The sequence below is a fragment of the Helicoverpa armigera genome, chromosome 29, assembly GCF_030705265.1.
Source record: "Helicoverpa armigera isolate CAAS_96S chromosome 29, ASM3070526v1, whole genome shotgun sequence".
In the NCBI taxonomy this organism is placed as follows: Eukaryota; Metazoa; Arthropoda; class Insecta; order Lepidoptera; family Noctuidae; genus Helicoverpa; species Helicoverpa armigera.
In genome coordinates this window covers 5,936,252-5,960,772 of record NC_087148.1, presented here as the reverse complement: position 1 = coordinate 5,960,772, position 24,521 = coordinate 5,936,252, and the positions used below count along the sequence as shown (strand labels likewise).

Here is a 24,521-nt window from a genome sequence, read left to right as displayed (position 1 = left end):
TGGAAAAAAGCTGGGCAAATGATGTTCATGCTCTTTCCTTGTTCTACCCATTCATGTCCTATCTTGACTATCTTTTTACAGAATTTAAATCTATAAGTGTTTTATAAAGAGCAAGTGCACATATGACTTCTACTTCCCAGCGAGTGATTACCTCCCTGAGGCTAGAAATGGTCACCCATCCACGAAGACGCCGCAGTAAGTGCAGTTTAATCGGTCGTCCTGTGCGTCAGTTCATGATAAATATGTCCTCCTACCCGATTACCGGAATAGACTGTTCTCATGTAAGGAGATTAGCCAACTGCGCAAGACATATATTAACGCACAAGCATCTGCTCAGACACAGGTGCACTCACTATTCCTTCACTCTCATAGCGCGATGGGACGACAATCCGACACCACCGGAGAGAGATAAGGACCGACATTTGCGTGCCGAAGCACGGGTGTATCAACCACCAAATTCCAGGCTCCGGGCTGCTTTGTAAAAGTTCCGAAAACTCACAAAGCGATTTCGCACCGACCCGGGTATCGAACCCGAGACCTCGTGCTCAGCAGTCGCGCTTACACTGTTACTTAGCTACGTGTACCTCTTCATAGTTACAGGTTGGTACGTATGAAGGTAGAATTGTAAAGATTTTCAGTCGTACTGAATACAACCTTGACCTGAGGTCAAGACATGACCTCCGTGCTGTATTATATTAGAATATTATTAAGTCTGTATGTGTGTTTATTTATTGATACCGTTCTAGTTTATTTGGGGAAGAGATCTGTTGTTTTTAACTGACATTATAATCCTTATCTGTCTAGCCTTTTCCAATCTAAGTTGAGGTGAGCTCCCAGTCTAAACAGCGGGGCTCAAGGCTTGTTCGAAACAAGGGAAAGTTACCGCAGTCCTGGTACATAAAAGGCCTATGACGGAACACGACGGTTTTTAGTCAGTAAGAGTTTGACACTCCCTCGCCGCTGCTAACCCTCAGCGGGAGGAGTCATTTGATGATTTTTTGCGTCGTTAAAAAAAGCTTCCAGACTAAAAGAGTACCAGTGTTCTACGTGGAATTACCCCTTGGATAGACTGGTGTCAAACTTACTGGCTTCTGACTACCCGTAACGACTGTCAAGGCTGTTCAATGACAGCCGGGACCCACAGTTTAACGTGCCATCCGAAACACAGTCATTGGTGTCTAAGATGTACTTAGAAAGTACATACAAACTTAGAAAAGTTCGATTGGTACTCATACTCGAGAGGTTGATTCTTTGCCCACTAGGCCACCACGACTAATGTTTTAAAAATCTTTGTCTACTACATTACCTAGGTGCCTAACACCGCCTAGATCTAGGCAGACCTTGAGAGCCAAGGGCTTTACATTGAGGTGACTGAAGGTATCAGCCAGGGTCAAGCCCGACATGACATGGATTTCTTAAAGATTAGCTACCGGGGTTGGCATAGTTAACTGATAGTTTTAACTTTAACCGACTTTCCAAAATGGAGGTATTCTATTCGGATGTTGTTTTTTGTATGTTGTTCGCACTTATCTCCTTTATCGATCTGATTAATAAATGTTATAATGCGTAAGTCGTTGTAGTACGTAAGTATGTTTGTAACTCTTTCAAGATAAAACTACTAAATTGGTTTTTATTAAACTTCGCTTACTTTTTCTCCATATCCTTGTGAGACGAAAGAAACAGCGGACATTATTTAAATAAAATAGAGGTTTGTTTGGCAAAATTTTAAGTTTGAAAAGAAAGACTGCAATTTCAGTCGAAAAAGCTGAACCCACTTCCATGAAACTAGCTATGGCGATACCTTGCAGTCTAGAGAAAGACATTGGAATAGTTTCAGCCGACTTCCAAGAAGACCAAAATATTCTTTTTAAATCTTACTTAAGGCGAGGAAGTGGTCAACAATAATTCCATAACCGGCACGCGCATCTAAGGCGCCAAAAGGGGTCGGAGCGTCTGAGCGGGGCGAGGATAACAATACGCGCGCTAGCTTATAACTAAAAGTCGTAAGCGACAAAATGGTTTTGTAATTTTAATATTTAGAAATGATAATTTAATAAAAATTCCTACTACCATTTTAAAGAGTATGTATATACTCAACTACTAAAAAAGTTAAGAGGCTTAAATCGGTCCCGTTTGCCCATAATATGTGAATCTCTTTTTAAAAAGAGGTATGTTTGATATATTTTTCTCTGTTATAAAAGTTACCTAATCGTGTTTCTACAACTAACAAAATAAGCCTTATATCATGAACTTTCAGGTAACCAAGTTGTATTTTGATCCGTTTTGTATTCACTGAGAAAAATTGACATCCTTGGCGCCAAAAATTCCAATTCGTCCTCTTAACCAAACATTGCAAACCAAAAAAGCGGTCCGATAGAAAATTCTCCCGCCATTTTTGACACAGAAACCATAGTGGAAATTCACTGAGAGAATTAAAAAGTGACGCGAAGTCAACGACTCTCCTTGCTAATAACCTTGAAACGACTAAAAACTTAAAAAGGTCGGACAACAGTATAATTTTTTACAAGAAAACCGATCAGAGTAACACGATGTTCTGTTTCAAGCCATTTTAGCCGACTGCTGAAGAAAGTACAAGAGTAAAAAATATACCAAATTCTTCATTATTTATCAGGCTATCTGTATACAAAATTTCGTCTAAATACGTTCAGTAGTTTTGAAGTTAAGACGTAACAAATATACTGTTACTTACATTTCATAATATTTGTTTACAACTTAGAAGTAAAGCTCCATGGTTATACAACAGTTGTTTTTTATGTAATACATATTTGAAAAGGTTTTTATGAAATACTAGAAAATAATCAGTTTTTCGTTAATTTTATTTAATTACCACCTGAGAAATCATCTCCCGAGCCTTTTCCCAACTATGTTGGGGTCGGCTTCCAGTCTAACTGGATGCAGCTGAGTACCAGTGTGCCACAAGGAGCGACTGCCTATCTGATCTCCTCAACCCAGTTACCCGGGCAACCCAATACCCCTTGGTTAAACTGGTGTCAGACTTACTGGCTTCTGACTACCCGTAACGACTGCCGTTTATTTGCCACTGAGGTTAAGGTACAAGAAAGTCCACCCATAATTGTGATTGTCATGTGTTTTTTAGGGTTCCGTACCCAAAGGGTAAAACGGGACCCTATTGTTTTCGCTCCTCTCTCGGTCCGTCTGTCACCAGGCTGTATCTAATGAACCGTGATAGTTAGAGAGTTGACATTTTCACTGATGATGTATTTTTGATGTAGTTACTAAAACTAGAATAAAATACATATTTTGGGGGGCTCCCATACAACAAACGTGATTTTTTTGCTCGATATCCATAAATATATGTATTATAGAATATTAGTTGGGATGGTACGGAACTCTACCTGCGCGAGTCCGACTCGCACTTGGCTGGTTTTTTAATTTACAGAAATTATTTAACATGAACTGAAAACTTTTTGCACCCCTTTCTGCTCAAAACTCGCTCCGAAGGGTAAAAGTTTGCCTTCTTGAAGCCATATAAATGTAAATAAATAAAATTCAACCATTTTCGTGTAACTTGTAATAAATATCAGCTGTTTTAACCGACTTCAAAAAACACAGGTTCTCAGTTAGACCTGTATGTATGTATGTTTGTGCGCGATTATCTCACGTTTGGTTAAACTAATTTTGATGCGGTTTTCAGCATGTATAGTCAAAGGTCTCTCAGATTAAGAAAAATATATATATAATCCTGGCCTAACTATTTATTATTATTAATTGGAAAGCATTATCCCTACTAATATTATAAATGCGAAAGTAACTCTGTCTCTCTGTCTGTTACGCTTTCACGTCTAAACCACTGAACTTTTGGTACAGAGATAGAACAGTTCTTGAGAAAGAACATAGGATAGTTTTTATCCTGGAATTTTGAAGAATTCTCTTGGAAACGCGAAGCCAGTAAACTAATAAATAAGTTACGACGATCGAACCAAAAGTAATTATAGTCATAATATAGTGACAAAATATTTTTACTTTACCTCGCACCGAACCTGTCACCGAATTAAAATCAAAACAAACCCATTGACTGATGTGTTGCCAATAATAATATTTTTGACAAATCAATATTTTGATATCTACCGACTTCATTCGGAGGTCAGCGGAAAATATTTTCGCGATCAATCGTTTTTAATCTTTGAATAATATTGAATTTACTAATACAAAGTTGACTAATGGTCCTTTCCAATATCCTATCTAAATTCCCCTATCTATCTTAATTTGCCTACTAGAGATAGGAATTTGACATAAGGCCCTTTTTTTAACGACGTCAAAAATTATCAAATGCCCCCTCCCGCTGTGGGTTAGCAGCGGAGAGGGAGTGTCAGACTCTTACTGACTAAACACCGTCGTGTTCCGTCGTAGGCCGCTTATGTACCAGGGCTGAGGTAACTCGCGCGAACAAAACCGCAGCCCTGTGACAGTAGGCCCTTACAAGTAATTTAATGTCAAATTCTTATGTCTTGTAAGCGAAATCGCAGATAGTTAGTATATTGGAATGGCCATTAAAGATAGATTCGTAACAGGTGATTATGGATCTTCATCTTTTTTCCGAGCCTTTTCTATACTATGTAGGGGTTGGCTTCCAGTCTAACTAGATGCAGTTGAGTACCAGGGTGCCACATAAAAGGACTGTCTAACAATCAGCCTTGTATAGGCCGTATGTCAAGGCAGTTAAGGTTTATATTAAATTGTTGTCTTCAAATGCGATCCGACGTGCTTCCAGCGGTTTGCGCTGGGCCATAGGGACCGCGGGACAGTATCTTCAAATGACAGCGTTACTACGTAAGGCACAATTTAACATGCCTTCCGAAACACATTGGAACTCCTTATATGAAATAAATGGTCACCCATCCACGTACGGACCGCGGTAAGCGTTGCTTAATTTTGATCAATTCGTGCGTTACTTACGAGTAAAAATAAACTATGTCATCACGTTCAATTGAAACTTAAGTCTACCTAGTTTATCACCTAGGATTTCCTGTGGAATTTCCTGGATTAAACCGGTTTGAACTGGTATATAATAATTGAACTATCATTGTAGCTATCAGTTCTGTGGCATTCCAGTGCCTTTGATTTTAATATTACGACTAATTTCCTTATGGGGAATAAGCAGAGGCGTACAGTTATTGTGGGGTATTCCACCTTTTTGCAAGTCATTATCTACAGAACTAGAACAAAGTCTAGTGGGTAAAGAACTGACCTCTCAAGTATCATCATCCACCGAGCCTTTTCCCAACTATGTTGGAGTCGGCTTGCAGTTTAACGGGATGCAGCTGAGTACCAGTGCTTTACAAGAAGCGACTGCCCTATCTGATCTCCCCAACCCAGTTACCCGGGCAACCCGATATCCCTTGGTTCGTAGTCTACACTAGAACGTCCTGGTCTAAATTTTTTATCGGTTCAGTAGTTTTGGCATGCAAGACTGACAGACTTACTTTCGCAGATATAATACATACTAGCTTCCGCCCGCGGCTTCGTCCGCGTAGAGTTCGGTTATATCGCGTTTCCAAGAGAATTCTTTTAAAGTCCGGGATAAAAACTATCATATGTTCTTTCTGAAGGTCAACTCTATCTCTGTACCAAATTTTAATAAAATCAGTTCAGTGGTTTAGACGGGAAAGCGTAACAGACTTACAGACAGACAGACAGAGTTACTTTCGCATTTACAATATTAGTAAGTATTTCACATAAGTTCAAGTGACACTCCTAAATATTGACTAAACGCATATATTTTTACGTAATTTCCAAATTCGTGGCAATTGTCGTGCTCTCGATAATTGCTGAGTTTATAATGTTTATATTATTGTCATGTGGTTCTCGGGTTCAAAATACATTTTCTGATTGTATACCAAATTTCAGCTCTCTAACTATCACGGTTCATGAGATACAGCCAGAAAACAATAAGGTCTCGTTTTACCCTTTGGGTACGGAACCCTAAAAACTATTGGGCCATTTATTCTGCTAATTAACTACCATTTTGAAAGTTTACACCCAAAATCTGAAATCGGACGCTCAATTTCACGCTCTTTTACATAACTTTTAATCATTGATCCGCTGCAATAAACAACAAAAGTTAATGCAATTTTACGTGTCTAATTATTATGAGAAACTGCATTTATTTTTGGGAAAGACCAAAGAAAAAATAGATTTAAATAGGCTGAAGTTCATATTAAGATCAAAAGAGCGTTTATTCAAAACTAGCTTCTGCCAGCGGTTTCACCCGCATCCCGTGGGAACTACTTCCCGTACCGGAATAAAAGTAAACTTTAGCCTTCCTCGATAAATGGGCTATCTAACACTGAAAGAAATTTTCAAATCGGACCAGTAGTTCCTGAGATTAGCGCGTTCAAACAAACAAACAAACTCTTCAGCTTTATAATATTAGTATAGATAATAGTATTATTTAGTATAGAGAATTGAGACAGGCCCCAAAACGCCCATTCTTCACCACTTCCTATGTGTTTTTGCTGGGAAAAAGTTGCAGTTTTAACTAAGTTGAGGTCAGATAGGCAGTTGCTGTATATGACTTTAGTACTCAGATGCATCCGGTTAGACTGGAGGATCCGTATATCTCCGTAAAACAAAAAGAACAGCTTCAATATTATCAATTATCAGATTAAGATAAACCAGGTATGAAAGTGACAAGTAAACATTGTACATATAGGTGCAAATTACTTGATAGTTTTATGTCACGTGCATTTTATCTTCATGACCGATTGCACTGCCGAAGATATTACTTAGTCATACTCTTTGTTTCACAACTGGGTTTTAGGACAACCAGTCTTACCAAGGGGTTGCCCCGGTAACTGGGTTGACGAGGACAGATAAGCAGTCGCTCCTCGTGGCACACTAGGACTCAGATGCACCCGGTTAGACTGGAAGGCGACCCCAACATAGTTGGGAAAAGGCTCGGGGGATGATCATCTGGATTTTAGGACCATAGAAAAATTAGCTACGTCAGCTACCGTGCGAAGGGATGTGGGATTGCTCGCGCGAGGTACCGCGGCTCTGGTACATAAAGAGCTTCAGAAGGAACATGGTGGGTTTAAGTCAGTAAGAGTCTGACACTCCCTCACGCTGCACCCACAGCGGGAGGGGTCTTTTCAAATTAAAAAAATAATAAAAATAGCGTGGAAACGACTTTGCCGGTCCGGTGGATGGGTGACCATCTTGTCATGACGAGTTTCTCCGTATTTCGGAAGACACGATGCCTAGGGGTTGGCTGGGTAACTAGGTTGAGGAGGTCAGATAGGCAGTCGCTCCATGACACGTGACACACTGGTACTCAGTTGCATCCAGTTAGACTGGAAGCCTACCCCAACATAGTTGGGAGAAGGCTGAGCAAGTAAAGATGATACTAGGCCTAGGTTAGCGAGTCACTATAATGTCAATATTTGTCACTTTGTCATAATCATTTTGTCAAATAGTCAGCTGATCTTTTTGATGACATTATCAATTGACAATACTCATGGATAGAGCTCGTGGCTAAGTCAAAGCCATGCGGATTCGCCGATCATAAGGTTAAGCAACCATCCATGGATGGGTGACCCATATCCTGGGGGAACCTTTTCCGGTACCTGGATAAAATATGTATAGCTTATGTTACTTGAGGATATTCTAGCTTCTCAACAGTGAAAGAATTTATCAAATCTGCCCAGTATTTTGGAGTCTTTGGGGTAAAAACAAGCCATCAAAAATCCTCTTTTTTATACATTTATGTATATGTAAAGTTCCCTCAGGATGTGCAATGCAAAACAAAATCGGCTAGGAATTTAATGAAAGGCAGTAATAGCAATATAATGAAATAGAGGACTTTTCGTCTGGGTGCAGGAAGTTGCTCTTTAGGAAGTGGGTGAAGCCTTTGGAAGCCAGTTCCTATAAAAGTGTGAATAAAAAGGTCTTATCCATCCTGAAGGTAGTTTGTAGATCATCAGATGATGATAAAACTTAAGATGTATGAGGGTGCGTGTTCGATTCCAGGTCAGGCAAGTACCAATGCAACTTTTCTAAGTTTGTATGTACTTTCTAAGTATATCTTAGACACCATTGACTGTGTTTCGGATGGCACGCTAAACTGCAGGTCTCGGCTGTCATTGAACATCTTTGGCAGTTGTTTCGGGTAGTCAGAGGCCAGTAAGTCTGACACCAGTCTAACCAAGGGGTATTGGGTTGCCCAAGTAACTGGGCTGAGGAGGTCAGATAGGGCAGCCGCTCCTTGTAAAGCACTGGTACTCAGCTGCATCCAGTTATATATATCCGGAAGCTGACCCCAACATAGTTGGGAAAAGGGCTTGGAGGATGATGATACTGTTTTACCATCTTTACAAGAGAAGGTTCTCTGTTTGACCTGCACTTATGTAAGATTTTGATGCAGTCTTCAGAGTAGAGTTTGTCAGTCTTCATTATAAAATGGTTTAAAAAGTACTGGGTTTAGTATTATGTTCAGGGCATAAACTTTGTTCAAAATGATAGCTCATATCTAATACTAAAGTACTAAAGTACTGTTATAGGTCCAGCTTTAGGCTAGGTTTTAGCAGCTAAGTTTTAGGTGTATTAACCAAAAAATAAGCTAATAAGAAAAAAAAAGTTTTTAGAAAAATTTGACAACTTCAAGAAGGAACAAAAAACCGGCCAAGTGCGAGTCGGACTCGCGCACGAAGATTTCCGTACCATTATTTATAAAACGGACAAAAAAATCACGTTTGTTGTATGGGAGCCCCCCAAAATATTTATTCAATTCGAGTTTCTGTGAAAATTTCAGCTCTCTAAGATACAGCCTGGCGACAGACGGACGGACGGACGGACAATGTAGCGAAAACAATAGGGTCCCATTTTACCCTTTGGGTACGGAACTCTAAAAAATATACCTTAAGCCGCATCAGCCTAGAACTTGGTGTTGAAATCATAGCTGCATCCACTAGACACTGACTTCTAGGCCAATGCAACTAAAGAATTTCTTTTTGCTTTAAAGTATAGTTTATTATATTGCCAGAACTGTTAGACCACTTAGTTGACTGGGTTGAGGAGGTCAGATAAGCAGTCACTTCTTGTAAAGCACTGGTACTCAGCTGCATTCGGTTAGACTGGAAGCCAACCCCAACATAGTTGGGAAAAAGGCTCGGAGGATGATGAACTGTTAGACCACTTCTTTGGCTGATTGTACCTTCTCTTGAATGTAACAAGATTCTAATAAGAATCATCTATCATTTGCCCAGCTTTTTCCATGTTGGTATCAGCTTCTAGTCTAACCAGCGGCGTACCAGTGTTTTATAAGGAGCGACTGCCTTTCTGACCCCCTCAACCCAGTTACCCGGGCAACCTAAATACCTGTTAGTAAGTAAGACTGGTTGTAAGACTTATTGGCTTCTGACTACCCGTAACAACTGTGATGGATGTTCAAAGATTCTAATAAGAGTAAGAAACTATATTTATTAGATCTAAATTGATTCAATAATGATAATGTGTTATGTCATAATGTTACAAAACGAATCTTTAACTGAGCACATGACTTTTAAAACATATGTTTAATGAAAAAAAATATTGTAAATAACTGTAACTTTGAAACCCAGTTGACAGCGATGGGGATGAATTTTTTGACGCTTTTTAGTTGTTTGTTTTACAAGGATAGTTTTTGTTAAGTATTGTAAATATGTTAATATCTATGTAAATAAAGAAATACGACTGTAACTTTGTCTCAATAATCATCTGTCAATTAACAGCCTATCCCAATATTCAATCTAATTCAACTGTTGCTTTCCCTACTGGAGATAGAAATTTGAAATAATTTGTATGGGAATGCAAAAACTAGGCATGAAAAAATAATTTGATTGATTGTCAATTCTTTCACATTGTCATAGTTGTTTTTGACATATTTTCTGTAAAAGTGTTATCTATAACTTTTAGCATTGAACATGAGAAAATGACTTATTCAAAACAAAAGTTTTGCAATGTAATCGTAGGCGAGATTGACTTGTCTCGTGCATAGTACGCAATAAACGAAATAGTAGCACTAACAAGACTGTAATTGATGAAGAGTCCGTTGAATGAAATCTTCAATTGATCATAATTGGCGTAGAAAACAATGAAAAAGGTCGCCAAGACATTCAACGGATAGCGGCGACATTGTATCCAAAGGCAAAAATCAAAAACTTAAAACAAGGCAAGAGTAGAAAAAAACATTAATCCTACATACGAACTTTTTTCTCAAAATTTTCGAAGTATTACACGACCAATTGGAAAAGCGTCGAACATGTTAGCCAGATCAAAGTAAACAATGTACAATCAAACTGGTTTGTTTAATGTTATTTTTTTATAAAACACGTTCTCGCCCCTCGTACATCAGCTAGTTGTAGATTAAAACGAGTTATAATGTAATGTTTGGCAAACCTGACCGCAGTGCCGACGAAAGCCTTCGGACGAATGGAAAAAAACCACTTAGCACAACACGAGAACCGCTCACTACACTGCTGAGATCGCACTCACAACTCAGAATACACTCCATGAACGTGTATTACAGGAACGAACCACTAAAACCACAGTGATACGCGACATTACGACAAAAGGGTACGCACCTTACTCTTAGTAATAATGTGTGTAGCGAGTTTTACAACAGCGAAATTTCCCGTGCCAATCGTTTTCTCCAGCTCGTAATTGCCGACACACACGAGCTGGTCTATCGGGAAGTGCTTGCTTTTGTGCATCGGCTTCATATTGCTGGCCATTTCGTGAGAAACTTGGATTAATTCGCTCAACCTCACATTACCCACCGAGCGAAATTCGTCTACTGCAGGCAGGGGTGACAATCTTAATAGTGGCAAACGAGAAAACGTATCATTATAGGTCTGCAAAATGAAGTGAGACAGTAAATACATTGAGGTCCTTACATGGAAGTGTCATTTTAATTTGGTAGTATTATAATGTAAGATATTAAAGAAACTGAAATATAGATGGCGTTATTTGTAATGACGATGATGCGCGATTGCGTAGTAGTTATGCTTAGGTGTGTAAGAGGGCGCTATCACATCTTTTATTGGTTCTACTCTTACCCTATCTTTTTTTTCAGCTAAAATAAAAAAATAAATAATAAAAATTTTGAGTTGCATATTGAAGCAATTACTAAAATTTAATGTTTATTATCAATTAGCCAGAAATAAAATAAAATTCAAGAATTTATTTTCTACTGGCAACATTAAATCCATTTTCTACATGCAACATTATGCAAAAATTGTCAATCAAACAAATTTGGCTGCCGGTTTGCGCTGAAGTGCTTTTCGGTGTCTTGTTTGTTTTTCCAGATTTTTATCCCTATTAGTGCTTTATCCACCTAAGTCCGTTAAGTTGAGCCTCTGCTCCTTCGGCCGTGTCGATTTTGTGCTTGAGGTGATCGAAATCTTGTGAATTTTGTGCTTGAGATAGGACTCGTTGACCCGTTTTGTGATAATTAATATTTATCATGTCTAATAGAAAGTGTTGTGTTCCCGGATGTACAAATGGCTTAGGTAAGCATTTATCAACATCCTTAAAACAAATAGTCGTCATTTTGTCACGACTCCACTGAATTCTAACTTGTTACCCTTTTTTTCAGACACTACGGGTATTTACATAAATTCCCTAATCCAGATAAGGATAGGCAGCTATTTAATACATGGGTCTTTCATATTGGTGGTGACATTTTGCAACTTGAAAATAACCATATTTTCAAATACCGCCGCGTCTGTAATGATCATTTCGAACCAAAATATTGGTGCCGGAATAACCGACTTGCCAAAGGAGCTGTACCTACAAAAAACATGCCAGGTTAGTTTTAGTAAAATACCCAAATTAAGGTACCTGTTTACCTTAAAGAGTACCTAAGTCTCAAATTTCTAGAGTTGATGTTAGAAAGAAATAAACAGTCATGTTATTTGAGTTTAAAGTAAACTTTCCAAATCACAAAATGAAAAGCTGCAGTAAGTCTAAAACATCTGAATAGAGATTTCTTTGGAGCCACAATTTCTGTATGTACGCAGTATGTCATACAAGAGTTTCTATATTACATTTCAAAATTTACTATATTTATAATTCATATTATTTTATCGTTGTTTACAGGATTATCTTGCTCGAAATTCAGCATTGAAAAAAGAGCACTAAGACCTCTTCAGATTTCAGGACCGTCTACATCAAAAGGTATATTTTATCATATACATATAAACAAGCAATTCATTTTTATACATACATACATTTACATTACGTATGTACTAGCTTCCACTTGCGGCTTCGTCCGCATGGTGTATTGATAAAAGTGGCCTATGTCTTAATCCAGGGTATCACCTATCTACATACCAAATTTCAACCAAATCGGTCCAGCCATTTTTGAGTGAAGTTATTTCAAAGATCATTTATTCCTACAAATTAGGCTGAAATTGAGTAACTTGAATGTCACATTTACCAAAAATCCTTTGCTATTTTAATTTGTTGTAATACTTAAATAGCACTGCATTACACAATTTTGGTACCCTCTTGACTGAATGAATAGGTAATGAATCATAGATCAAATGTTCCAAACATAATATGTGGTATCCATAACGTCTAGTTTTCAAGGTACATGTCAATTATGATTTCTACTACTCTCACTTAGGCATACAAAACCATTACCATGTCTGAAATAATTTACTTTTGTATTACTTTGTTTTGTTTAATACTTGTTTCTTTTCAATAATGTCAACATATTTGTGCATAATATGCGGCACCCATGCGGACAGCATATAGTGTAATTGATAGATAGACACTAGCAATAAATGATGTAATAATAACATATACTAATCACTGAATATTATTATTTACAGAACCTGCGCATCTACATATACACTCACAAGGTTCAATTGAAGATGTACAAATGAAAGAGAATCTTGGTGAGTGATCCTACATACAAGCATTTAATCAGCAATTATTTTACACATATTCTGTCCTGGAACTCCTTCATGCCCGGATAAAATGTAGCCTCTCTCGATAAATGTGCTAATTTACCTTAAAATCATCTTAAATTGAATTATTTTTGTTGTTCCTGAGTTATAATTTTGCAAACAATTAAAGTAAACTAGCCTCTCTATAAACCTATCCCTTAAGACAAGAGTGATTGATGAAATACAGTTTGTTAAATTACATTTATATGTCATATGCATAAGTCCTAAAATGTTAACATCCTTATCACTACATAGTATAAAACAAAGTCGCTTTTTCTGTCATGTGTCATGTTGTATGTCCCTATGAACGCTCAAATCTTTAAAACTACGCAACGGATTTTGATGCGGTTTTTTGTAATAGGTAGAGTGATTCAAGAGGAAGGTTTTATGTATAATAACATACATTAAATACTGGGAAATACTGTTATCCCGTGCGAAGCCGGGGCGGGTCGCTAGTTGATATTATAAACTATATAAAAGAAAAAGTAACTTTGTCTAGTAGTGGGCTGGCTTTAATTAATTCAATATGATTCAAATAATGGTTACTCAATATGAACTGCTACATTCATGATGATGGTAATGATCATCAGCTTAATTGGTTTGTATATAATAGGCACACATTTCTTACCAAATATGTTAATGACCTTTCAGATCCTGTCACTTCAGAATCTCAGTCTGTACACAGTGATAGACAGCCTCATAGTGAAGAAGAAAATGTTGAGGTGGTGAAAGATCTTGGTAAGCAACACAATTGTAATCAAACTTAATAACTTCAAAGCTGAGTTTGCTTGTTACACTCACTATCATGGTTTATTAACTAGGTACTGATTTATAGATTTAATACATATTTCAATCATGGGATACTTTCACACACAACTAGCTTTGATGCTATCTCACTCATATGTACTCTTAAATTCTGCAATTTTTATTCATATGATTCTTATTATTTTTTCAGTGCATCGCAAAGTTAAATGTGTTAGTAAGAAGGCGGTAAAACAGGTTGCTGTTACGAAAACTGAGCGTGCTCTGTATCAGAAAATGCTGCAAGTTGGTGTGAAACTCAGCAAATGCCGTAGCAAGGTTAAAAAGCAGGCAATCAAGATCAAGGCCCTGCAAAATATTACTACAAACCCTCAATTTTTAGAAACTCTAGACAAAATGTCTAGCACATCAAAAATTTTAACTTTGCTGCAGTTCAGGGAGCACAAAAAGGAAAAAAAAGGCCGGCGTTTCACATTAGAGGAAAAAATTGTAGCTTTGACTATCCTCAAGCAAAGCCCAAAAGGATACAGATTCCTGAGGAAAATCTTTATCCTGCCATCACGCCAAATTTTAATAAAATTAATTAATATGGCAGATATAAATGCTGGTATCAATAAAAATTTGATGGCACAAATAAAAAAAGCCACACTTAAAATGAAACCAGAGCACAAATTATGTGTGGTTCTTTTTGACGAAATGTCACTAAAACCGAATGTGGCATACAATGAAAGGAAGGACAGAGTGAGTGGGTTTGTAACCAATGGGCAAGAGACACTGCCTGAGTATGCAGATCATGCGCAGGTATTTATGATAAGAGGACTTATAAAAAATTATAAGCAACCCGTTGCATACACATTTTCTCAGTCTGCCACAAAGGGACCAGAACTGGCAAAACAATTAAAGGCTGTCATCACAGAACTACAAAATGCTGGTCTTAATGTGGTAGCAACAGTGTGCGACCAAGGAACAAATAATGTTAACTGCATTAAATTCTTGTTACAAGAAACAAGAGGTATTCTGTTAAGAAAATCAGAAGAACCTGAGGGAAATATTATTTTAATAAATAAACAGGAAATCATTCCCTTGTATGACCCACCTCACTTAATGAAATGTATAAGAAATAATTTAATAACGAAAATCTACTATATAAAAAGACAACAAAATGCTAATGGCAAAGTGGGAACACATAACTGCACTGCACCAAGAAAACCCAGGCTACAAAGGCATAAGACTGGTGCCAAAATTAACAGACTCCCACTGCATTCCCAGTAAAATTCCACGGATGAAAGTTAAATTTGCTACGCAACTATTCAGCCAAACTGTAGCATCAAATATGGGCTACCTAGCAGGTAAATAAACTTTATTACATAATGTTTTCACATTGCATTATTTTATCGATACTTATATATTATAAAGCTGAAGATTTTTTTGTTTGTATGTTTTCTTAACCATGCTAATCTGAAGAACCAATCCAATCACCAAGGTCGATCAGGTCTAATTTGAAATAATCTTTCACCGTTAGATAGCTCATTTATTGAGGAAGACTAAAAGTGACTTTTAATCTGGGTGCGCGAAGTAGCTTTCACGGGATGCGGTAGAACCGCGGGCGGAAGATTGTATAGTAAAAGTTTTCACAAATTAAAACTGCTCCCAGTTCAGATTTAATAATAACAAGTTTCTTATTGATGACTAGATGCCATAGTAGCCAGTGTATCTGCCTGCCACAGGAGGTCGCGGGTTCGATTCCCGCATAAGTCAAACATTTATGTGTGTGGGTGTTTCTACATATGTACACTATGTTATGTTATTTATAAAATATTTATATTTATATAAGTTCATTTATTGGTTGTCTGCTGTACCCAAATTACAAGCAAGCAATGCTTTGTTTGGGACTAGATTGCGTTGTAAGAACGTGTGAGGAATATTTATTAATATTTTTTCTTATTTTTTGCAGAAAAGGAATAATCTCTCAAGATGCGCAAAATACAGCGGACGTCATCTTGTTTTTTGACAAACTTTTTGACTCCATTAACGGAAGCTTCGGGAAAAGGAAGCACAGTAAACCACTGCTGGGACCTGCGACGCCGAACTCAATACATCACAAAACATGGATGGAGGCAAAAATATTTTTAAAAAATATGAAATTTGTGAATGTAAAAACCTCGAATGTGGAGTATGTTCCCACCTTAAGTAACTGGGTATGGACACTAGAAGGAATAGAACTGCTTTTAAAAAATTGCTGCGAAGTACGGAGTGACATCGGTTTGGTTGCGGCATCTGAATCAGGATCCAATAGAAAATTTTTGGATCGATAAGGAGTCAAGGATGCCGCAACGTAAACCCTACTCCAGATGGATTTGAAGCAGCATTTAGCAGCCTTTTAATAAACAGCCTATCTAGTGTCCATGCCCCAGGGACAAATTGTGAGGCAGATAATTGCCACGCTTTGCATGAAGTTCTCATCACAAGCGGGGCCTGCAAAGAACAAATAAATTGTGAGCTCTCTGAGATTCCGGACATTGAATTTACAGCCCTTGAAGACAAAAGCGACCCCGTATAATTGGGGCTACAATATGTTAGCGGTTATTTTATTAAAACCGCTAAGAAGAAAGTCTTCAAGGGTTGTAGTGAATGTAAAAAATTTAATGTCCGATCAGGAACACGATTATTTAAAATATAGAGAGTATGCTAATAAAAATGGCTTTGCAGTCCCAGCGACTCTCTCTTAAATTGTGTTTCGAATCTGCAGGATATAAATTACACAATAATTAAAAATGTTTGGAAAAAAATATTTAAAAGATTTCATCAAAACATTAATATTTATACATTTGAAATTCGATTTCATAAAATGTGAAATTCATAAAGAAAAATTAATAGACTTTTTAATCAATATATCCTGCAGATTCTTTATTTACAATTACTGTAAAGATATTAATAAAATATTAATAAATAGGAGAGAGTGTGATGATGATACGGATTCCTATAAGCTAAAAGCGAAAAAATTATACATGAAATGTTTTAAAAGAAAAAAATAAATTATATTAAAGGTTATCAGTGTTTTATTTATTGAAAAACATCTTATAAATATTAAACAAAAAGAAACAAAAATCTACCTAGACCCAGTAACCACTGCTTTATGTAGCTATATGTATATATATTGACAAATAGTTTCTTAAACCTGCGTTCAGAAGGCGCCACTTGTCTTACTTAGTTTGGTAGTCGAGTTGGACCTCTATTTCATAATATAAAAAGTACTCTGTGACTGCAGGGGTGACAATCTTAATAGTGGCAAACGAGAAAACGTATCATTATAGGTCTGCAAAATGAAGTGAGACAGTAAATACATTGAGGTCCTTACATGGAAGTGTCATTTTAATTTGGTAGTATTATAATGTAAGATATTAAAGAAACTGAAATATAGATGGCGTTATTTGTAATGACGATGATGCGCGATTGCGTAGTAGTTATGCTTAGGTGTGTAAGAGGGCGCTATCACATCTTTTATTGGTTCTACTCTTACCCTATCTTTTTTTTCAGCTAAAATAAAAAAATAAATAATAAAAATTTTGAGTTGCATATTGAAGCAATTACTAAAATTTAATGTTTATTATCAATTAGCCAGAAATAAAATAAAATTCAAGAATTTATTTTCTACTGGCAACATTAAATCCATTTTCTACATGCAACATTATGCAAAAATTGTCAATCAAACAAATTTGGCTGCCGGTTTGCGCTGAAGTGCTTTTCGGTGTCTTGTTTGTTTTTCCAGATTTTTATCCCTATTAGTGCTTTATCCACCTAAGTCCGTTAAGTTGAGCCTCTGCTCCTTCGGCCGTGTCGATTTTGTGCTTGAGGTGATCGAAATCTTGTGAATTTTGTGCTTGAGATAGGACTCGTTGACCCGTTTTGTGATAATTAATATTTATCATGTCTAATAGAAAGTGTTGTGTTCCCGGATGTACAAATGGCTTAGGTAAGCATTTATCAACATCCTTAAAACAAATAGTCGTCATTTTGTCACGACTCCACTGAATTCTAACTTGTTACCCTTTTTCAGACACTACGGGTATTTACATAAATTCCCTAATCCAGATAAGGATAGGCAGCTATTTAATACATGGGTCTTTCATATTGGTGGTGACATTTTGCAACTTGAAAATAACCATATTTTCAAATACCGCCGCGTCTGTAATGATCATTTCGAACCAAAATATTGGTGCCGGAATAACCGACTTGCCAAAGGAGCTGTACCTACAAAAAACATGCCAGGTTAGTTTTAGTAAAATACCCAAATTAAGGTACCTGTTTACCTTAAAGAGTACCTAAGTCTCAAATTTCTAGAGTTGATGTTAGAAAGAAATAAACAGTCATGTTATTTGAGTTTAAAGTAAACTTTCCAAATCACAAAATGAAAAGCTGCAGTAAGTCTAAAACATCTGAATAGAGATTTCTTTGGAGCCACAATTTCTGTATGTACGCAGTATGTCATACAAGAGTTTCTATATTACATTTCAAAATTTACTATATTTATAATTCATATTATTTTATCGTTGTTTACAGGATTATCTTGCTCGAAATTCAGCATTGAAAAAGAGCACTAAGACCTCTTCAGATTTCAGGACCGTCTACATCAAAAGGTATATTTTATCATATACATATAAACAAGCAATTCATTTTATACATACATACATACATTTACATTACGTATGTACTAGCTTCCACTTGCGGCTTCGTCCGCATGGTGTATTGATAAAAGTGGCCTATGTCTTAATCCAGGGTATCACCTATCTACATACCAAATTTCAACCAAATCGGTCCAGCCATTTTGAGTGAAGTTATTTCAAAGATCATTTATTCCTACAAATTAGGCTGAAATTGAGTAACTTGAATGTCACATTTACCAAAAATCCTTTGCTATTTTAATTTGTTGTAATACTTAAATAGCACTGCATTACACAATTTTGGTACCCTCTTGACTGAATGAATAGGTAATGAATCATAGATCAAATGTTCCAAACATAATATGTGGTATCCATAACGTCTAGTTTTCAAGGTACATGTCAATTATGATTTCTACTACTCTCACTTAGGCATACAAAACCATTACCATGTCTGAAATAATTTACTTTTGTATTACTTTGTTTTGTTTAATACTTGTTTCTTTTCAATAATGTCAACATATTTGTGCATAATATGCGGCACCCATGCGGACAGCATATAGTGTAATTGATAGATAGACACTAGCAATAAATGATGTAATAATAACATATACTAATCACTGAATATTATTATTTACAGAACCTGCGCATCTACATATACACTCACAAGGTTCAATTGAAGATGTACAAATGAAAGAGAATCTTGGTGAGTGATCCTACATACAAGCATTTAATCAGCAATTATTTTACACATATTCTGTCCTGGAACTCCTTCATGCGCCCGGATAAAATGTAGCCTCTCTCGATAAATGTGCTAATTTACCTTAAAATCATCTTAAATTGAATTATTTTTGTTGTTCCTGAGTTATAATTTTGCAAACAATTAAAGTAAACTAGCCTCTCTATAAACCTATCCCTTAAGACAAGAGTGATTGATGAAATACAGTTTGTTAAATTACATTTATATGTCATATGCATAAGTCCTAAAATGTTAACATCCTTATCACTACATAGTATAAAACAAAGTCGCTTTTTCTGTCATGTGTCATGTTGTATGTCCCTATGAACGCTCAAATCTTTAAAACTACGCAACGGATTTTGATGCGGTTTTTTGTAATAGGTAGAGTGATTCAAGAGGAAGGTTTTATGTATAATAACATACATTAAATACTGGGAAATACTGTTATCCCGTGCGAAGCCGGGGCGGGTCGCTAGTTGATATTATAAACTATATAAAAGAAAAAGTAACTTTGTCTAGTAGTGGGCTGGCTTTAATTAATTCAATATGATTCAAATAATGGTTACTCAATATGAACTGCTACATTCATGATGATGGTAATGATCATCAGCTTAATTGGTTTGTATATAATAGGCACACATTTCTTACCAAATATGTTAATGACCTTTCAGATCCTGTCACTTCAGAATCTCAGTCTGTACACAGTGATAGACAGCCTCATAGTGAAGAAGAAAATGTTGAGGTGGTGAAAGATCTTGGTAAGCAACACAATTGTAATCAAACTTAATAACTTCAAAGCTGAGTTTGCTTGTTACACTCACTATCATGGTTTATTAACTAGGTACTGATTTATAGATTTAATACATATTTCAATCATGGGATACTTTCACACACAACTAGCTTTGATGCTATCTCACTCATATGTACTCTTAAATTCTGCAATTTTTATTCATATGATTCTTATTATTTTTTCAGTGCATCGCAAAGTTAAATGTGTTAGTAAGAAGGCGGTAAAACAGGTTGCTGTTACGAAAACTGAGCGTGCTCTGTATCAGAAAATGCTGCAAGTTGGTGTGAAACTCAGCAAATGCCGTAGCAAGGTTAAAAAGCAGGCAATCAAGATCAAGGCCCTGCAAAATATTACTACAAACCCTCAATTTTAGAAACTCTAGACAAAATGTCTAGCACATCAAAAATTTTAACTTTGCTGCAGTTCAGGGAGCACAAAAAGGAAAAAAAAGGCCGGCGTTTCACATTAGAGGAAAAAATTGTAGCTTTGACTATCCTCAAGCAAAGCCCAAAAGGATACAGATTCCTGAGGAAAATCTTTATCCTGCCATCACGCCAAATTTTAATAAAATTAATTAATATGGCAGATATAAATGCTGGTATCAATAAAATTTGATGGCACAAATAAAAAAGCCACACTTAAAATGAAACCAGAGCACAAATTATGTGTGGTTCTTTTGACGAAATGTCACTAAAACCGAATGTGGCATACAATGAAAGGAAGGACAGAGTGAGTGGGTTTGTAACCAATGGGCAAGAGACACTGCCTGAGTATGCAGATCATGCGCAGGTATTTATGATAAGAGGACTTATAAAAAATTATAAGCAACCCGTTGCATACACATTTTCTCAGTCTGCCACAAAGGGACCAGAACTGGCAAAACAATTAAAGGCTGTCATCACAGAACTACAAAATGCTGGTCTTAATGTGGTAGCAACAGTGTGCGACCAAGGAACAAATAATGTTAACTGCATTAAATTCTTGTTACAAGAAACAAGAGGTATTCTGTTAAGAAAATCAGAAGAACCTGAGGGAAATATTATTTTAATAAATAAACAGGAAATCATTCCCTTGTATGACCCACCTCACTTAATGAAATGTATAAGAAATAATTTAATAACGAAAAATCTACTATATAAAAAAGACAACAAAATGCTAATGGCAAAGTGGGAACACATAACTGCACTGCACCAAGAAAACCCAGGCTACAAAGGCATAAGACTGGTGCCAAAATTAACAGACTCCCACTGCATTCCCAGTAAAATTCCACGGATGAAAGTTAAATTTGCTACGCAACTATTCAGCCAAACTGTAGCATCAAATATGGGCTACCTAGCAGGTAAATAAACTTTATTACATAATGTTTTCACATTGCATTATTTTATCGATACTTATATATTATAAAGCTGAAGATTTTTTTGTTTGTATGTTTTCTTAACCATGCTAATCTGAAGAACCAATCCAATCACCAAGGTCGATCAGGTCTAATTTGAAATAATCTTTCACCGTTAGATAGCTCATTTATTGAGGAAGACTAAAAGTGACTTTTAATCTGGGTGCGCGAAGTAGCTTTCACGGGATGCGGTAGAACCGCGGGCGGAAGATTGTATAGTAAAAGTTTTCACAAATTAAAAACTGCTCCCAGTTCAGATTTAATAATAACAAGTTTCTTATTGATGACTAGATGCCATAGTAGCCAGTGTATCTGCCTGCCACAGGAGGTCGCGGGTTCGATTCCCGCATAAGTCAAACATTTATGTGTGTGGGTGTTTCTACATATGTACACTATGTTATGTTATTTATAAAATATTTATATTTATATAAGTTCATTTATTGGTTGTCTGCTGTACCCAAATTACAAGCAAGCAATGCTTTGTTTGGGACTAGATTGCGTTGTAAGAACGTGTGAGGAATATTTATTAATATTTTTTTTCTTATTTTTGCAGAAAAAGGAATAATCTCTCAAGATGCGCAAAATACAGCGGACGTCATCTTGTTTTTTGACAAACTTTTTGACTCCATTAACGGAAGCTTCGGGAAAAGGAAGCACAGTAAACCACTGCTGGGACCTGCGACGCCGAACTCAATACATCACAAAACATGGATGGAGGCAAAAATATTTTTAAAAAATATGAAATTTGTGAATGTAAAAACCTCGAATGTGGAGTATGTTCCCACCTTAAGTAACTGGGTATGGACACTAGAAGGAATAGAACTGCTTTTAAAAAAAATTGCTGCGAAGTACGGAGTGACATCGGTTTGGTTGCGGCATCTGAATCAGGATCCAATAGAAAATTTTTTTGGATCGATAAGGAGTCAAGGATGCCGCAACGTAAACCCTACTCCAGATGGATTTGAAGCAGCATTTAGCAGCCTTTAATAAACAGCCTATCTAGTGTCCATGCCCCAGGGCAAATTTGCATGAACATTGCAAATTCATTGTTCTCTGAAGACAAAAGCGACCCCCGTATAATTGGGGGGCTACAATATGTTAGCGGTTATTTTATTAAAACCGCTAAGAAGAAAGTCTTCAAGGGTTGTAGTGAATGTAAAAAAAATTTAATGTCCGATCAGGAACACGATTATTTAAAATATAGAGAGTATGCTAATAAAAAATGGCTTTGCAGTCCCAGCGACTCTCTCTTAAATTGTGTTTCGAATCTGCAGGATATAAATTACACAATAATTAAAAAATGTTTGGAAAAAAAATATTTAAAAGATTTCATCAAAACATTAATATTTATACATTTGAAATTCGATTTCATAAAATGTGAAATTCATAAAGAAAAATTAATAGACTTTTTAATCAATATATCCTGCAGATTCTTTATTTACAATTACTGTAAAGATATTAATAAAATATTAATAAATAGGAGAGAGTGTGATGATGATACGGATTCCTATAAGCTAAAAGCGAAAAAATTATACATGAAATGTTTTAAAAGAAAAAAATAAATTATATTAAAGGTTATCAGTGTTTTATTTATTGAAAAACATCTTATAAATATTAAACAAAAAGAAACAAAAATCTACCTAGACCCAGTAACCACTGCTTTATGTAGCTATATGTATATATATTGACAAATAGTTTCTTAAACCTGCGTTCAGAAGGCGCCACTTGTCTTACTTAGTTTGGTAGTCGAGTTGGACCTCTATTTCATAATATAAAAAGTACTCTGTGGTCTACTGGCTGTAGTTCGCGCCGACGGCCGCGGTGGCGCCACTGTCACTCACGTCATTCGCTTTGGGATGTTCATGTGCGCCCCTCGATGTTTCATTAACAAACACTATTTTATTTATATGAAATTCACATTTCGATGCACATTTCAATAGAAAAACATTATGATTTCAATTTGCGATCATTGCGATCACACTACGAGTGTCAAACAGGCGTTGACAGACGTTCTTATCAGTGTTTCTCTTATCAATACGTAGGGATTGAATTGAACAACACAAGCTCATGAAAATAAGAACTCGATTCACAACCTTTACGCGACTCGCGCCGTCTCTGTCTGACTGATTCATGTGTGTAATGTTGAGGGGAGACAGGTAGAGTGATCTCCGTCAGGCCGGAGCCCCAGTGACGTCATTGGGCCCGGCTGACGTCACTCGCGGCAATTTCAAACTAAGAGACGGTGTGGGGAGTACGTCACTAGAAAATATCGATTTTTCTTATCGCTAAGTGCAACTTTTAATAAGAAAGAAAATTAACAGTACTCAGTGCTAAAATGTGGACGTCTTGGAACAAAGCGTTTGTAGTAATTCATAAAAGAAAACATGTATTCAAGCGAAATTATGAATGTTCATTCAAGTGGATCTGAATTACATTGATTCCCATTCTTGTAGAGATTGAGTTTTTCTCGAAGAATGTTCACCCGACTATAGGTCGAGAGAAATCAATCTAGAGTTTTGTTTTTATACGAATTCCATTTAAGAAGTAAATGTGTTGAAAAGTCGTGTTTTTTGTTAAGAGCACGCCTTTTAGAATTCAAGGTTCAATGATATCGACGTTGTATGTATTGCGTAGCAGATATGATCTATTAGATTATGTATTCGGGAGATAACCGGGTTTCTATAATATAGGTATCATTCATTCATTGATAGCAGCAGGCTATCTTCATTGCGAATCTGTATCGATTGCTTGTACATTGAGATGCACGCCATCTCGTGAAAAATACAAAAACGAAGGATTTATGTAGTGTTCATGTGTTGTACTAGATGGCGCTGATTTAAATTTGATGCTAAAAACAAACAACCTTCCATTGATATGACATAGTTTTCATGCAATATAACAGATGGCGTTAGGAGTAATTCCCTGACTGAGAGAGCATTTTGCTGACTCCAAAATGGCTAATTTTCTTTCGTAATATTTGTATAGGAACGAATTTTCATCAGTGCGCATTGCGCAAACTTTGTCAACTTATAGTTAAGTAAGTTTTATAGATACATATATTTTTATTTTGTTATGTTTCATACAAAAAAATAAATAATAGTTATTGATAGCGAAAGATGTTTATTTTGTTATTGGGACCCGATTCTCCTAAGTTAATAATGTCAAAATCGAATAGAAATTGTATCGCAATATGATCGCAATAGCAGTT

General features: G+C 36.3%; 2 protein-coding genes and 1 long non-coding RNA gene across 6 annotated transcripts in view; 2 read left to right on the top strand and 1 right to left on the bottom strand.

Moving 5' to 3' along the window:
* The window catches only part of Sik3 (Salt-inducible kinase 3), a 45,633-nt gene extending 22,188 nt beyond the window's left edge, over positions 1–23,445 (bottom strand). For 2 of the 4 annotated variants that reach the window (XM_064042769.1, XM_064042772.1), the window contains exon 1: positions 10,602–10,901. In XM_064042769.1, coding sequence (XP_063898839.1) covers positions 10,602–10,901 — 300 coding nt within the window. Of the gene's footprint in view, positions 1–10,416; positions 10,578–10,601; positions 10,902–23,109 lie in introns of those variants that run through there. The other 2 variants (XM_064042770.1, XM_064042771.1) reach the window with 2 other exon arrangements.
* On the top strand, positions 11,386–15,094 carry LOC135119103 (uncharacterized). Its single transcript, XM_064042774.1, has 6 exons — positions 11,386–11,528; positions 11,615–11,826; positions 12,118–12,195; positions 12,855–12,920; positions 13,623–13,709; positions 13,927–15,094. Exons 1-6 carry the CDS (start codon positions 11,512–11,514, stop codon positions 15,003–15,005), a joined length of 1,539 nt encoding a protein of 512 aa, XP_063898844.1. The 5' UTR covers positions 11,386–11,511; the 3' UTR covers positions 15,006–15,094.
* On the top strand, positions 20,551–21,901 carry LOC135119079 (uncharacterized). Its single transcript, XR_010277968.1, has 2 exons — positions 20,551–21,259; positions 21,867–21,901. It is a non-coding gene; the product is annotated as an uncharacterized LOC135119079 (long non-coding RNA).
* Positions 23,446–24,521: the final 1,076 nt, after the last annotated feature.